The following is a 16,878-nucleotide window of genomic DNA, read 5'->3' as shown; positions in this document are numbered from 1 at the left end:
ATTTTAAAAGATTAAAAAAACAGCGTCTGTTGCTCCCGGCTTCCGCCTCAGGAGTTCGTTACCTTTGCCTACAGCGAGTTTCAGCGAGCTACGCGGCTTATGTAGGAAAGGGGGCGTGGTCTAAGAAGTGGGCGTGGCCTAGTCTCCGGGGATGACGGGGATCCTCCTGCGACCCGCTGCAGCACCTTACTCGGCTGCCCGGGGAGAAGGATCGGGATGTCAGTGCCTCACGAGGGTTCCACCCAAGAATAAAGTGCTACAGTGAGTTTTAAAAGCGCACAGATTAGTAAGCACAACACAATTTTAAAAGATTAAAAAAACAGCGTCTGTTGCTCCCGGCTTCCGCCTCAGGAGTTCGTTACCTTTGCCTACACTTTTCACTGCGCTCTCCTTGCGACACCAATGATGCGTCATATTTACAGTATGACGCATCATGGTGCAAGGAGTTACAGATACATCAATATTTCTGACGTACCTGTATGGCGCAAAAGTGACACATTGCTGGAGTGTGTCACAAAAGTGCCGCAACTCCAGCAATGTGTCCTTTCCCATTGACTCATTTGTGTCCTAGAAGTGGCGCAGTGAAATCTTATAGATTTCACCGAGTCATTTCTATGACCTTTTCTTGCGTCAGAACGCCCACCCTGCATACATTATACCTGGCGTATGTATAATGTGGCGCAGGGGTTTACAAAGTGACGCATCTACCTAGATGTGTCACTTTGTAAATATGGTGCAACAAGGCACATTTTTTACGCTGCTGGTGCGTCACAAAAAGTGACGCACCGGCGGCGTAAATGTGACGCACGGCCTCATAAATGAGGCCCCTAATATTTTATCTGTTAAGTGGACTCGTAGGCCACAGGACAAAAGCATCTGTTTTTTTATTTGAGTAAAAGCTGGGAAATACGCACAATATTCCATGATGTATAGCAACCTAGCATACTATAGGAGTTATTTTTGCAAATATTTTTATGGGTGTTAAATATGCTAAGTTTCAATACTTTTAACACATCTATATTGTATTATATGTCACAAATTATGTTGTATTGTACTTTGTAAAATTTCTATTTATTTTTATAATGCTTGTGTGAAAGCATTTATGTTTTTACATTGTGGGTTGAAGGCACTCGAATAAATAAATAAATATATCAATCAATCATCTAGTGACTTCTTCCGCTGCTCAATTCCACTGACAGATAGACATATCATTGAGAGACCCGCACATGTAGAGCCCTCTGTGCAGTTCTGGTCACTCTTCTTCGCCCCGGTTCTATTTCTTATTAATCAAGTTGTGTAGGACAGAAACATTCCAGCTCAGTATGTTGAAGGGTCCCAGTGTCTCGTTTGAATACAGTTCCAGTAACAAGCATTGACAAAGCTAGTATTTCTTGCATCTGTGCAGTGGAAAGCAATTTTGTGTTCGCAAACTGACAGAAGCCCATTCTGAAAAATGAGTCTGAAAATTCTCCTCTAGACTGACTTCTACGTTTGGAGTACATTTTAAACTTTTGGATTTCCGGGGATTTACAGGACTGCTACTGGAAGCTGCAACAGTCAATGTTTCCCTGGAGAACTCCTGAAATTATTTTTAGAACTCTAGGTCACATGGGTATTAAAGTAATTACACATAGTAAATTTACTATCCAAATACAATTACCCTTGCTAACTGTTTTCATCCAAGGTCAGATTATTGTTCCCCATGGAGATGCCTCTTCCCTCTATGCCAATTTTCGGAGTATCACCTCATTCTCACTTCTTGCACTGATTTAGTCCTGCCAAAACAGAAGTGCTTACTGTATTCAGGGTGGGTATGTGTCTGCCAATACTTGCAAGTGTGTGGGTGTTCCCTTACTTAGGCAGACGCCACTACCCTGTACCTCGCAGAACCAGCTCCAGGGGCAGTAATGCTCTCAAGTAATGTTACGCCATAGTGGTGTCATTTCACAGTGAAAAAGTGTGTTTACATTTGTAAATTCCTGTTTTGCGAGTAATAAACCTCGCGGCAGACAGACACAAAGGGGCAGATGTATGATGACTGGCGCATCCCCAGGGATGTGCCAGTCATCCTGCGCCGCTGCTCCGCCACCCATGGTGCGCCGCATTTATAATGCGGCGCACCATGGGGCAAAAACGGCACAGATGCGTGACGCATCTGTGCCGTAAAAGTGGCGCATTGCTGGAGCTGCGTCGCGGGTGCCCCATCTCCACAATGCTGTGTCAAGACCTACGCCTGCTTCAAGCAGGCGCAGGGTTTTGACGCAGCATTGTCCTGAAAGTGACTGAGTGAAATCTCATAGATTTCACTCAGCCACTTTTAGGAGGCGTTCCTCTGCAGGAACGCCCCCCCTGCGCAGGAACGCCTCCTTATGGCGCAGGGCTTTAAACCGTGACGCATCTCCTAGATGCGTCACGTTGTAAATAGGGCGCATTGTTTGCGCCGCAGTTGCGTCAAATAAAGTGACGCACCGGCGGCGCAAGGCCTTCATAAATCTGCCCCAAATTATGAAGTGATAAATGAGCTAGTCAGATGGAAAGTTGACATTGACTACCCACTAAGGGGCAGATTTACAAGCCCCTTGCGCCTCTTTTACGCCGTCACTTTTGTGACGCAGCGGTGGCGCAAAAGATGCGCCATGGTGCGGGGTATTTACAACGTGACGCATCTGGGAGATGCGTCACGTTGTAAAGCCCTGCGCCACATGAAACCTGCGTCAGGTTTCATGTGGGCGTTTCCACGCAGGGGGGGCGTTCTGTCGTAGGAACGCACCTGAAAAGTGACTCAGTGAAATCTACAAGATTTCACTGAGTCACTTTACCAACGCTGATGCGTCAAAACCCTGCGCCTGCTTGAAGCAGGCGTAAAGCTTGACGCACCACGTTGCAGATAGGGCAAGTTGGAAAAGTGCTGGAGTTGCGTGCCGCATGCAACAAAACTTCAGCACTGCGCCAATTTTACGCCCTAGATGCGACACGCATCTGTTTATTCCTGCGCCATGATGCGCCGCATTGTAAATGCGGCGCATCATGGGTGGCGCAAGGATAAACTTCCGTGCCGCATCTTTCCTGGCGCATCTCTGCTGATTTGCAGAGATGCGTCAGGCAACGTAAATCTGCCCATTAGTTGTTAGTCAATTTCATACCAAAGAATGGGAGATCAACCTGATAGTTGAACTATGCACAGTTCTGTGTGGCTAAGCCTTCAGAGCCAAATAATAGTGGAAGCTTTCTCATGAATATGTGAACCATGTGCTCTGCCTGACGTTTGACCAGCCTCAGGTAACAAGCAGCTGAGCCACGTTTTGCCAGCTCAAATGAAATGTCAGAGGTGTGGCAGGTTGCGGAGGTATCATGGGGAAGAAAGGATATTCCCGTGGGGTAAGAATGGATTTATTTTGTGTAGCTGAATTAAAAAAAATGTTTTTGTCCCAGATCATGAAAACATTTTAAGATTGCCAAAATCAAGACCTAATCCAGTCCCTTCCTTCTGAGGCTTGAAGAGTACCTTTCAACTGCCCTCCGCTTCTCTTTAAAAATATGAGATAGGAACCGAAACATGGGGCAGCGTCAATACCAAATCACTTACGTCACTAACCACACTCAGAAGGATTGCAGAAGAATCTGGATCATCGCCCACTCAAGCACATCTTTCTCACTTTGGAAGTATGTTTTTCTTCCATGGGACGAGCACAATTGATAAAAATCCTGGAAAGGTTAAATGGAGACAGAGGATTGGTATGATAATTCTGGGCGCTAAATTATATTATTCAAATTCTTAGTCCTCTGGTGCATCTAAATCTAGCATTAAATTGCAGGGCTGCACAACAGCACAATGCAGTGAAGTCCTATTGGTTCATGATCAACTGGCTTAAAACGAAATAAATTGAGCTTGTATTAATTTCTTCTAACTTGATTCACATGATTATAGTTAAGGGACACATTTACCAGATTGCCAAGAATCAGGTGAAATGTTCCATGACAGTCAAAGTTGGAAAAGAAAATCCATTACCCAATAAAGGCTGTTAGGAGGTTAATTCCCTCTTGAGGCCTACAGATATGAACACATATATGTAAACATATTCCATACATATATTCCATATATAGAATATTTGGATACGATTGATAGGATACCTAGTTGAGATTATGCTGCACATTCCAACACAGATACGATTACGAACAGTATATAGTCTACGGTGTGGGACGTAGCCAAGGTCATTCATAGCCTCTTTCCTCACAGTGCCAACAATGAAGAGCAGTTTAAATGGGGAAACATCCTTTACAACGCAACTTTTACCACGCAGTGCTTTTACATCGCAACTTTTACAACGCAAACCATTACAACGCATTGCGCTGGGGGGCGCTCTAGGATAGGGAATAGATTTAATTTACTATCCAACACCTTCCCTAGTGTCCACGGGGACTGGAGTTGGAATAGTACATTAAACTATTCACTCTCCAGCACCCCAAAGCGCTATGCGTTGTAATGGTATGCGTTGTAAAAACTGCGATGTAAAAGCATGCGTGGTAAAAGCATGCGTTGTAATGTCATACATCCGTTTAAATGTCTTTCCAATATGCATATTTGCAAACTAACCTGTCTGATTTATTTCACCAGTCCCAATCAGTAGGTCTTTTAGCAAGGAGTGAGGAGCCTTATCTCCACCACTCTGCAGTAGATGCATTTGTTAGCCATGTAGGAGTAAATATAATTTACTGCTTTGATATTAGCCACTAACAGCCCTAACTTTGCTCCTGATCATATGAAGAGAAGTTTTCAGCTCTATGACCCGCAAGAATTGTGTTATTTGAGGTAAATGAATCTTCAGGCAACATGTCAACTGAAAAGCTAGAGCTAGAGACTGTTCGCTTCAGTCTAGAGCGGAGGCCTATGGGATTCTCTACCACAGGCAAAATGGATTTGTACTAACCTCCTCATACCACATAGCTTTTGGTCTTTAGGTACTACTCCTCTTTGCCTGAAAGCCTTTTAGTTATTTATAAATCAAAATGAGGATCATGTTAAAAGAACATATCATGTTGAAGTGCCCATTACTTGTTGATGTGCTTTGTGGAAGGGACTGTTTGTAGTTAGACTGTGGCTTCATGTTTCACTGTAATGTGCAGGACTCTGGTTAATGGGATTCCAAGTGAACTGTAGGAGGCTGTGAGTGACTGGCTCTTGGTAAATTTCAGGTGGGTAGATGGGGGGCGTGGAATTGGTGAAAAAAATGGGTTAGTTTGCAAATATGAACTTTGGAAAGTCACTTCTACTGGTCTTCATTGTTGGCAAAGTTAGAAAAGAGGCCACAAGTGACCTTGGCTAGCAGCATCCATTTTCTACTGTTCGTAAAACTATTTGTGTTGTGTGTAGCATAATTGCAAATAGGTATCCTATCAACTGTATTCTAGATATTTTAAATATGAAATATAAGTATAGTATATGCTTATATATGTGTGTGTGTGTTTAATTATCTGTATGCCTCAAGAGTGAATTTTGGGTAGAGCCTGGATTTTGATATTGACCTCCTAACAGAATTCATTGGTTTATGGCAATTGTTTTCCAATTGTCATTGAACATTTAATCTGGCTTAATTACAGTCATATAAACTAATGTTAGAGGAAATTATCAGAAGTTTCATTTCTTTCCTTTTAAGGAAGTTGATGGCGGGACCAGGATCCTGTAAGACTTCACTGACCTGTATCAGACCTTTACACATTTCTGATGACAAATGAATGGGATACTAATTAACACAAAACAATACTCTCATAACTACGTTTTTACACTCCCACAGAACTTTCCATGCTGTTAAAGCCATTTAAAGGGATGAGTCTACCGTGAGGAATCAAGGGAACAACTTCCGGTTTCATCTTATGTGTTCTTGTTTTGCACACAGGATGCCCAGAAAAGAACAAAACCAAATCTGTTGTGCAGAAGACGCCGACGAGTATCCGGGAAGAGTTTGCACCATTTCACTCTGCTGTGAGACTACACACCACAGGTTTACGCAACGACTACTGTGAGAACTAATTCTTAAGTATTCCTGGAGAAAGGGTTGGATAGCTCTGGGGGAGGGGCTTGGATTTTTTATTTGGTGTTGCATGGATAGCATACAAGGGAACATTCAGAACTGGAGAGCACAACGACTCCTAATTCCTGAAGGTAGATTATCAGAGTAATCATGTTATTATTATTCAGAAGTCGTTTACTGCTCCTAATAACCGCACAAACATATTTGATTATTTAAAAATGTTGTGACAGATTTGTAAAGGTAATTGGTTGAAGTTGGTTCTTTTAATGGAAATACTGTATCTGTGTAATATTAGCTGCTGGTTCGAGATGGAACCACTTCCTCAGGGTCTGTGCTTGCTTCACACGTTTGAGCAGGAAGGAAGGGGCCTGCCTCAACTGCCCCACTGCTCATTTATGAGAACCTCTGCACCGGAAGGATGCCAGGCAACAACTACTAGACTTGTACCTCAGAAGCACAAAGGTCGATTCCTTTCCAATAGTTAATTTTTTTGTAAATTTCCAACAAACTCAAAACATACCTATGAAAGATTGACAAAAATGCAGGCTCATAGTGGCAGAGGTAGAAACACATTAGCAATCTGTTGTGATTAATAGGTAAATAGTTGGCTTTGTTTATAATTGGCTAAAATAATAAAAAATAAAAATAAAATAAAAATATAACAGAAACTGACAATAAAAATGTAGGTTTTCACGTCTACAAGTTAATTGTATCAGTTCAAATGATATATTTAGGGGAACCCAAAAGTGGAATTATAAGGAACATCTTCCGGTAAGATTGCCATCTCGGAAGTATTTACAAACGTATTTTTATGTCAAGCAAGTAAAAAACTCGGAAAATCAGCAAAGTCGGTATTTTTCACTTTGAAATCTAAACGTACAATAGCATACACAAGAAGAAATCACTTTCAATGTGTTCCAGAAGTCTCTTACCAGAGGGAGGGTCGCCTGTTAAAGAGTGAGACGAGCCTACACATATTTCTGCTCAAGTACCACCTGCTAGCCCCTTCTTAAACTCGAAACATGAGCAGAAGATCTAACTGCCAGGCAGCATAGAGCCCGATTCACAAAGGCAGTTTCGCCTTCAATGCATGTTGTACAGCCACAAATGCCTTCATATACACCTGCCAGGAGTTCAAAAAAAGAATCTTGGCAGGCACAAATGGGCTTATTGCTGTGTTTGTCTCACCCAAAAATGTGTAGAAATCCACAGTAGTAAATCAAACCGAAGGGGTGAGAAGTAGGCAGAATAAGGCTTGGTTAGCCTTGTAAGTTTGTGAACACCCACACACTGGCGTAACGAAAAGTGAGGGGGCCTCCCTGCACGGTACTTAGGGGAGCCCCCTCCGGGCTCAATCAGGAGCTCTCCCGGCCAGAGTTTAGTGCCGAGGGGGCCCCTTGGAGCTAGGGCCCCCCGCACCACGTGGGCTGCGGGGGCCTGTGTTACGCCCCTGCACCCACACACATGTACGTTTGTAGCTGTTTACAAACTGAAATCTGACCTTTTCCCAGGTATTTGGGATTTACTGCCAGGCCAGGTCCTCTCTAGACCGGAAACTAGCATCCTGGGCACAGTTTCGGGGTTTCACCCTTCATCAGCCAGGCTTGCTTGAATCTGGTGGCGTAGCGAGCACAGGACCCACGTCTGGGCATACCCTTCTCACTTAGGGCAACAAATGCAAAAAGAAAAGATGATGGACGGAATGCTGAACAAATCATTCATTTCTAGTCACAGATCTGGGTCAAATCCATCGCTTTTTTGCATGCCACGCCCTTCCAGTTTAGACCCAGCCATATGCAAATCAATCTTAACCCTGCTCTCCATGGAAACAGTCAAGCCTGAACTGCCAGACCAAGTCCTCCCTGGACCAGAAACAAGTATACTGGGACTGGTTTAGGGGTTTCACCATTCATCAACCAGGCTAGCTTGAATCTGGTGGTGTAGTGAGCACACAACCCACCTCTGGGCAAACCCTTCCCACTTAGACTGATAAATTAAAAAAGAACAGATGATGGACGGAATGCTGAACCAATCAAACATTCACTTTCAGCCACAGATCTGGGTGAAATCCATAGTTTTTTTGCACTCCACGCTCCTGGTGCAGAGTTTTGGGTGTACTATGGAAACTATTTGTGCATTCCTAAAAGTAGTAAATCTGAACCTATTCGTAGGAGCACTTTTAGTGGTGTAGGTGTACCTTTTTTGTGAATTGGGCCCGTATTCTATGCATCTGTATAGGACTTCAATATGTGTCCTCAGGTAGCCCAGAGACCACTCCAATTGATTCAACCTGACTATAGTATAACCCCCATGCCCTTTGTACTAGTTTCTCTTACAGTTTTTGGTAGCAGAGACATTTCTCAATGGGCTTGGCACAGTGCTAAAACAATCAGGCCAAAGACTAAAAGCCGCCAACCAAAGATTTACTGGCATAACGGGAGCTCTTTCAAACAATACAGATGTACCTAGCTTCCAACATGCAATCTAGCCAGCGGCTGTAGCTCTACGGAGTGCTGGGCTTCTGATTGCTAATAATATGGGACTACTGAGCACACTTCATATGACAAGCTGAGCAATTTCACAAAGATGTGAATTTTGCACACCATTGCGGGCAGAAATTTCATTTTGCACACCCATAATTGAAATCTCTGAAAAACGATTGCATTAATACCATTAGTAATATGCACTAATCGCAGTCCTGTCATAACTGGAATGAGATTTATAGTTCAGTGGTGAGCTTGAAAATTGTAGCATTGCAGTGTACCTATATAAAGAGAATTTTGCAGCAAATTTAGGAATTTATCATAGGCTTTCATATGATGGAGGACCATCACACAAGTCTCCTGTATGTTAGTGCTTCCCAAATGTTTTAGAACCACAACCCAATTTTTAGAACAAAAAGCTTTGTGACCCACCAACCTTTAATGGACATGAAGTGGGGATAATATTTTAATGTAATAGTAGACATGCTTTCAAAATGCAGATAATTACCAAAATAACATGATCTTTATCTAGTTTTAATTCCTCTCTAACAGCAATTGTTTATAAATGTGCCAACCTTGACCACACCCTTCCATATGTCTTTATCACACTGTGGCCAAGATATTGATCAGTCCATAAAAGTGGCAGATGGTGAATTGCACTGGAGCTGGAACACTTTTCATGAGTGGCGTGCTGGCCTGTGATGTCTGCTCACTTAAATACCTATACATAGAGCAGAGCCAATGCCAGGGATGGAGCTGGTTCCCAAGATTCAAACTCACCAGCACTGGCTGCTAGGCCACACCCATGTTGCTCAATTGATGTGTGAAAGTCATACACAAGTGGGATGATTGTGTGTGATTACCTGTAGCAAGCACATTCTCTGTTGAAATGACTTTGTAAAGTAATCAAACAGCTGCATATATTACTGAAAGGTTCACCTGGAGTCTTGCTTCCAAGGGTTTGTTTTAAAATTGACTTAGTTCAGCACCTTTGCATCAGATGTTCTGGAACTATTTTCAGAGTGGGGGTGCTGACATCAATGTACATTGATGAAGTCATAGCGATTGTGAAAAATCCTAACTTCACACAACATGTAGCAAATGTATTCCGCAGGAGAGTGGTAAGGGTGTAGTATGTGGCTGGTGCAGTATTTTAGAACACTTTGTTGCAAATCTATCACTAAAGAATCGTGCGGCAGCGCACTGTTATTTAAAGACAGCACATTTTTTTTTGAAATGCCCACTAAATGTGCGCAGACATACAGTTTTACTGAGAAAACTATATCGCGCACACATGATAATGTGTGGGAATATTTAGTGAATATTTATAATTTGTGCAGCAAGACATAAAAGTGTCTTGATTTGTTTTGATCCTATTAAAATCTTTGTTTCGATCATACTTCAGAATTACTAAATAAATGTGCTTAATTTTTGCTTTCCTAGCTGCTAATATATCCCGAAATATGTGTATAGTTTATTTAAAGGCATTTACATGATGCCTACATTTTGTTATGTGTTAGAAATATATGACATCCTACAGCCTTTCCGTTCCCACTCCATTTACCCCAGCAAGATTGTCACATAGTTCACTTTAAAAACGCCTCTAATTTTGCATCCAGAGAAAGAAAAGTAAACACCAATCCCCTTGTTAAGATGATAAGCAGAAATTTGTCAGAAGACATAGCCTGACATTTTGCCTCTGCAATTAAAGCACAGAAAATGTGACAAGATAAATACAAATTTAAAGGCATTTCTATTTATTTCTCTTTTATGACCCACCAAAAATCGGCTGGCGATCTACCAGTGGATCTCAACCCACTGTTTGGGAAAATCTGCTCTATGTGATTATTGCTTTATGCTCTTCAATTGAGTGCAACATTCTATTGGATGATTGGGGTCTACCCAAAGTGTCATGCCTGTTAATGTGGACAGCCACTGCCTAAAGACCAGGCCATGACATTACTAATGACCGGTGGCTGTTGATTATAATAGTGGGGTACAGACATTTTTAGCTGAAACCTAGGGGCAGATTTACAATTACTGGCGCAACCCTGCATATCGGCAAGGATGCCCAAGTAATTGTGCGCCGTAGCTCTGCCACCCATGATGCGCCGCATTCACAATGCGGCGAACCATGGGGCAAAAACGGCACAGATGCGTCACGCATCTGTGCCGTAAAAGCGGCGCATTGCTGGAGTTGCGTCGCAAGTGCGACGCAGCTCCAGCAATGATCAGGGGGGCCCTATGTGTACAATGCTGCGTCAATCCTTACGCCTGCTTCAAGCAGGCGCAGGGTTTTGACGCAGCATGGGCCCAAAAGTGACTGAGTGAAATCTTGTAGATTTCACTCAGCCACTTTTGGGAGGCGTTCCTGCGCAGGAACGCCTCCCCCTGCGATGGTACGCCTCTTCTGGCGCAGGGCTTTACAACGTGACGCATCTGGGAGATGAGTCACGTTGTAAATACCCCGCACCATGGTGCATCTTTTGCGCCGCTGCTGCGTCACAAAAGTGACGCAACGGTGGCGTAAAAGCAGCGCAAGGGGCTTGTAAATCTGCCCCCATGTCTTCTAATTTCCCCTGGTTGTATGTGAAGTGCAGATAGGTATGTGTGAGGTGTGGTACCTATCTGTGGATCTTGCCTTAGGGAGACAGCCTTTACAACATTTTATCAACGCAAAGGCATTACCACAAAACCTTTACTACACATTGTCTTTACCACAAATGCATTTACCATGCATGCCTTTACCACTAAGGTGTGTGCGTGTGTGTGTGTGTGTGCGTGTGTGTGTGTGTGTGTGTATATATATATATATTCACTGAAAAAACCATAGGTTATAGACCATATATAGTTAGGAATTTGCATTTACAAAACCTTGAAAATTCACTGAAAAAACCATAGGTTAGAGACCATATATAGTTAGCTGGACATTTTATTGACATAAAACCAATGAAATTCCATATATAGTTAGTTGCACTAACTATATATCGCGCACCCGCAATCCACTGCTGATGATGTCACATATTACATCATTCATGACATGGTCAGTGACATCACTGATGACATCACTGATGACATCTCAAATGACATCACTGATGACATCACTGATGACATCTCAAATGACATCACTGATGACATCATCTAGTGTCTGTGTGTTTTTGTAAAGTTTAAATATGTTTTACATATTGAAGAATGAGTGGATGTATGGAAGACTAAGTGTGTGTGTGTGGCTGGCTGGGAGGTGTGTGACTGTGCATATCAATGTGTACTTGTATCAGTGATTGTATAAGAGAGTAAGTATGTGTTAGTATATGTGTGAAAAGTATGGTGTTCTGTGTTTAACTGTATAGATGAGGAAATCGAAGTGTGATTGATTCTTCACAGGACTGACTAGGTGTATGAGTGCATATGATAGTGTTGTAATAATGAGTGACTGTATGTATGAGTGATTGTATGGGTGAATGAGTGAATGTGTGTGTAGACGTAGGAATCAGTGAGTGCGTATGTAGTAACTGGTATTGGTGTGTCATGATGTCATCAGTGATGTCATTTGAGATGTCATCAGTGATGTCATTTGAGATGTCATCAGTGATGTCATCAGTGATGTCACTGAAGTATGGTGTTCTGTGTTTAACTGTATAGATGAGGAAATGGAAGTGTGATTGATTCTTTACAGGACTGACTAGGTGTGTGAGTAACTCCATGGATGAGTGGCAGTGTGTGAGTGTCTGCATAGGTGTATGAGTGCATATGATAGTGTTGTAATAATGAGTGACTGTATGTATGAGTGATTGTATGGGTGAATGAGTGAATGTGTGTGTAGACGTAGGAATCAGTGAGTGCGTATGTAGTAACTGGTATTGGTGTGTCATGATGTCATCAGTGATGTCATTTGAGATGTCATCAGTGATGTCATCAGTGATGTCATTTGAGATGTCATCAGTGATGTCACTGACCATGTCATGAATGATGTAATATGTGACATCATCAGCAGTGGATTGCGGGTGCGCGATATATAGTTAGTGCAACTAACTATATATGGAATTTCATTGGTTTTATGTCAATAAAATGTCCAGCTAACTATATATGGTCTCTAACCTATGGTTTTTTCAGTGAATTTTCAAGGTTTTGTAAATGCAAATTCCTAACTATATATGGTCTATAACCTATGGTTTTTTCAGTGAATTTCATTGGTTTTTTAAAAGCTAATATCTATAGCTGTAAAATATATTCTTTATTACGTGACGTATCACGTAGCCACGTGAGACGCCTCATGACGCATCGCATAACCGTGACGTATCGGCTCTGCAGCGCAAACAAAACCCATAACGTAAGCGTGCCGGAGCACGCTTACAGATATATATATTTTGTTTTAACCTTAATTAGACAAAATCCACACGTGCACATATCTTGAGGCCTTGCAAAGGCACATCAAACAAACAGTCCCTACAATTTTGCCAAGTTTGCTGGAAATCTATTCCCTTCATTTTTTTTTTACTGTTTCTCTTGGTTTTCCCCTTGTTACGCTTACCGGGACGCTACCCGGTACGCGAACTGGACGCTCCAAAAACACAAGATGGCGGACTCCCGTTACGCTGCCGGTTAGCTGCCCGGTTCGCGTTCCGGGAAGCGCCTCTACCGTGAAAAATCGCGGGGGACTTTAATATCCCCCTCATCAATCCTAGGGGGTCAGGAGGGGTTTACCTTGCCCCCTTTCCTTCATTTCCCCCTTCTTTTTTCACCACATCTTGTCTCTCGATTGTACCGAGAGACAAGATGGCGGCCGCTCCGGACTGTTTAGAATGTTGACAGACACCGGAGAGCCAATCAGCTTCGCTTCGCGAAGTTCCGTTACGCGTCAGGTACGCGAACCGGGGCGCTAACCGGAGCGCTGTCACAGATATATATATTTTTTTAAACGTTAATTTCTCAAAATCCACTGGAGCACATATATTGAGACATAGCAAAGGCACGTCGGGCAAACCATATCTACAATTTTGCCAAGTTTCATGTAAATCTATTCAGCCGTTCGAGCTAAAAGTGAGTCCAACCGCCCTATGGAAAAATTAATGGGAAAAACGCGTTTTGGGACCCCCCTTTTTTCTCGGCCCCCCCTTGACGTAACCCCCCCAAATTTTTAGGGGCTGCTCAGAAACAAAATGTGCAATTTTCCTGGAAAATTTCAGCCAATTCCGTCCACAAACGCCAAAGTTATTAGACATAGAATTTTCAGAAATCCCATAGAGAAAAAATCCTAACTATATATACCCACTGGCTATCGCCAGTAGGTAATATACATATATAAACATATATAATCTGCATATCTATATACATATAAATGCATGCATACATATACATATATGCATACATATGCATGTTATTTACATGAAAGTTTTAAAAACACTAATAAAAGCAAAGCTAAAAAGCCACCTCATTACAAACAGAATGGCTTTAACTTAAACGAGGGCGAGATCTATTGCATTTTCAATGCTTGTTTACTTTGGTTCTATCAAGAAGGCATTCAGATGTGTCACACATTTGCCATAAATTCTGAATGTTAGCACTCTAGTTGCTCATTAGATCACTGTAGTAAAGCTAGTGCTCACCAGGGAAGTCTGCTGCTAATCATGGTTTGCAGCCATTTTCCCGCATTTTTTATCCCGCAGACTTTCAGTCCGCATACCATTATCCCGCAAGGTCATTGACCTCGCATACCATTATCCCGCATTTTTTCAAAACGCATGTGCATTTATCGCGCATGCCTTTACAAAGAATTACGTTTTAAAGGCATGTATGGTAAATGCATTTGCGTTGTGAAAACCACGATGACGAGAGAGGTAAGTGGGTTTGTGTTAATTTTTTCGTGGGTTAGTGATTGTGTAGTGTAGTGTAGTGTTGTGTAGTGTAGTGTTGTGTTAGTGTAGTGTAGAGTTGTGGTGGTTGTTTAGTGTAGGGTCATGCTGGGGGTAGTGTTTTAGGGTTTAGGGTTGTGTTGTAGTGTTTGCGTAGTGTAGGGTCATGCTGGGGGTAGTGTTTTAGGGTTTAGGGTAGTGTTGTAGTGTTTGCGTAGTGTAGGGTCATGCTGGGGGTAGTGTTTTAGGGTTTAGGGTTGTGTTGTAGTGTTTGCGTAGTGTAGGGTCATGCTGGGGCTAGTGTTTTAGGGTTTAGGGTAGTGTTGTAGTGTTTGCGTAGTGTAGGGTCATGCTGGGCGTAGTGTTTTAGGGTTTAGGATAGTGTTGTAGTGTTTGCGTAGTGTAGGATCATGCTGGGGGTAGTGTTTTAGGGTTTTGGGTAGTGTTGTAGTGTTTGCGTAGTGTAGGGTCATGCTGGGGTGTAGTATTTTAGGGTTTAGGGTAGTGTTGTAGTGTTTGCGTAGTGTAGGGTCATGCTGGGGGTAGTGTTTTAGGGTTTTGGGTAGTGTTGTAGTGTTTACGTAGTGTAGGGTCATGCTGGGGGTAGTGTTTTAGGGTTTTGGGTAGTGTTGTAGTGTTTGCGTAGTGTAGGGTCATGCTGGGGTGTAGTGTTTTAGGGTTTTGGGTAGTGTTGTAGTGTTTGCGTAGTGTGGGGTCATGCTGGGGTGTAGTGTTTTAGGGTTTTGGGTAGTGTTGTAGTGTTTGCGTAGTGTAGGGTCATGCTGGGGGGAGTGTTTTAGGGTTTTGGGTAGTGTTGTAGTGTTTGCGTAGTGTAGGGTCATGCTGGGGGTAGTGTTTTAGGGTTTTGGGTAGTGTTGTAGTGTTTGCGTAGTGTAGGGTCATGCTGGGGGGTAGTGTTTTAGGGTTTTGGGTAGTGTTGTAGTGTTTGCGTAGTGTAGGGTCATGCTGGGGGTAGTGTTTTAGGGTTTTGGGTAGTGTTGTAGTGTTTGCGTAGTGTAGGGTCATGCTGGGGGTAGTGTTTTAGGGTTTAGGGTAGTGTTGTAGTGTTTGCATAGTGTAGGGTCATGCTGGGGGTAGTGTTTTAGGGTTTAGGGTAGTGTTGTAGTGTTTGCGTAGTGTAGGGTCATGCTGGGGGTAGTGTTTTAGGGTTTAGGGTAGTGATGTAGTGTTTGCGTAGTGTAGGGTCATGCTGGGGGTAGTGTTTTAGGGTTTAGGGTAGTGTTGTAGTGTTTGCGTAGTGTAGGGTCATGCTGGGGGTAGTGCTTTAGGGTTTAGGGTAGTGTTGTAGTGTTTGCGTAGTGTAGGGTCATGCTGGGGTGTAGTGTTTTAGGGTTTTGGGTAATTTTGTAGTGTTTGCCTAGTGTAGGGTCATGCTGGGGGTAGTGTTTTAGGGTTTAGGGTAGTGTTGTAGTGTTTGCGTAGTGTAGGGTCATGCTGGGGTGTAGTGTTTTAGGGTTTTGGGTAGTGTTGTAGTGTTTGCGTAGTGTAGGGTCATGCTGGGGGTAGTGTTTTAGGGTTTAGGGTTGTGTTGTAGTGTTTGCGTAGTGTAGGGTCATGCTGGGGGTAGTGTTTTAGGGTTTAGGGTAGTGTTGTAGTGTTTGCGTAGTGTAGGGTCATGCTGGGGGTAGTGTTTTAGGGTTTAGGGTTGTGTTGTAGTGTTTGCGTAGTGTAGGGTCATGCTGGGGCTAGTGTTTTAGGGTTTAGGGTAGTGTTGTAGTGTTTGCGTAGTGTAGGGTCATGCTGGGCGTAGTGTTTTAGGGTTTAGGATAGTGTTGTAGTGTTTGCGTAGTGTAGGATCATGCTGGGGGTAGTGTTTTAGGGTTTTGGGTAGTGTTGTAGTGTTTGCGTAGTGTAGGGTCATGCTGGGGTGTAGTATTTTAGGGTTTAGGGTAGTGTTGTAGTGTTTGCGTAGTGTAGGGTCATGCTGGGGGTAGTGTTTTAGGGTTTTGGGTAGTGTTGTAGTGTTTACGTAGTGTAGGGTCATGCTGGGGGTAGTGTTTTAGGGTTTTGGGTAGTGTTGTAGTGTTTGCGTAGTGTAGGGTCATGCTGGGGTGTAGTGTTTTAGGGTTTTGGGTAGTGTTGTAGTGTTTGCGTAGTGTGGGGTCATGCTGGGGTGTAGTGTTTTAGGGTTTTGGGTAGTGTTGTAGTGTTTGCGTAGTGTAGGGTCATGCTGGGGGGAGTGTTTTAGGGTTTTGGGTAGTGTTGTAGTGTTTGCGTAGTGTAGGGTCATGCTGGGGGTAGTGTTTTAGGGTTTTGGGTAGTGTTGTAGTGTTTGCGTAGTGTAGGGTCATGCTGGGGGGTAGTGTTTTAGGGTTTTGGGTAGTGTTGTAGTGTTTGCGTAGTGTAGGGTCATGCTGGGGGTAGTGTTTTAGGGTTTTGGGTAGTGTTGTAGTGTTTGCGTAGTGTAGGGTCATGCTGGGGGTAGTGTTTTAGGGTTTAGGGTAGTGTTGTAGTGTTTGCATAGTGTAGGGTCATGCTGGGGGTAGTGTTTTA

General features: G+C 43.1%; 1 protein-coding gene across 1 annotated transcript in view; it reads left to right on the top strand.

Moving 5' to 3' along the window:
- CDC20B (cell division cycle 20B) overlaps nucleotides 1–16,878 on the top strand; it is a 363,106-nt gene that overhangs the window by 233,806 nt on the left and 112,422 nt on the right. Inside the window, exon 6 of the mRNA XM_078675082.1 lies at nucleotides 5,895–6,017. Within this exon, the coding sequence (XP_078531208.1) occupies nucleotides 5,895–6,017 (123 nt within the window). The remainder of the gene's footprint in view (nucleotides 1–5,894; nucleotides 6,018–16,878) is intronic.

This window comes from Lissotriton helveticus, chromosome 2_1, assembly GCF_964261635.1.
Source record: "Lissotriton helveticus chromosome 2_1, aLisHel1.1, whole genome shotgun sequence".
Taxonomy (NCBI): Eukaryota; Metazoa; Chordata; class Amphibia; order Caudata; family Salamandridae; genus Lissotriton; species Lissotriton helveticus.
This window is presented reverse-complemented; position numbering and strand designations above follow the sequence as displayed.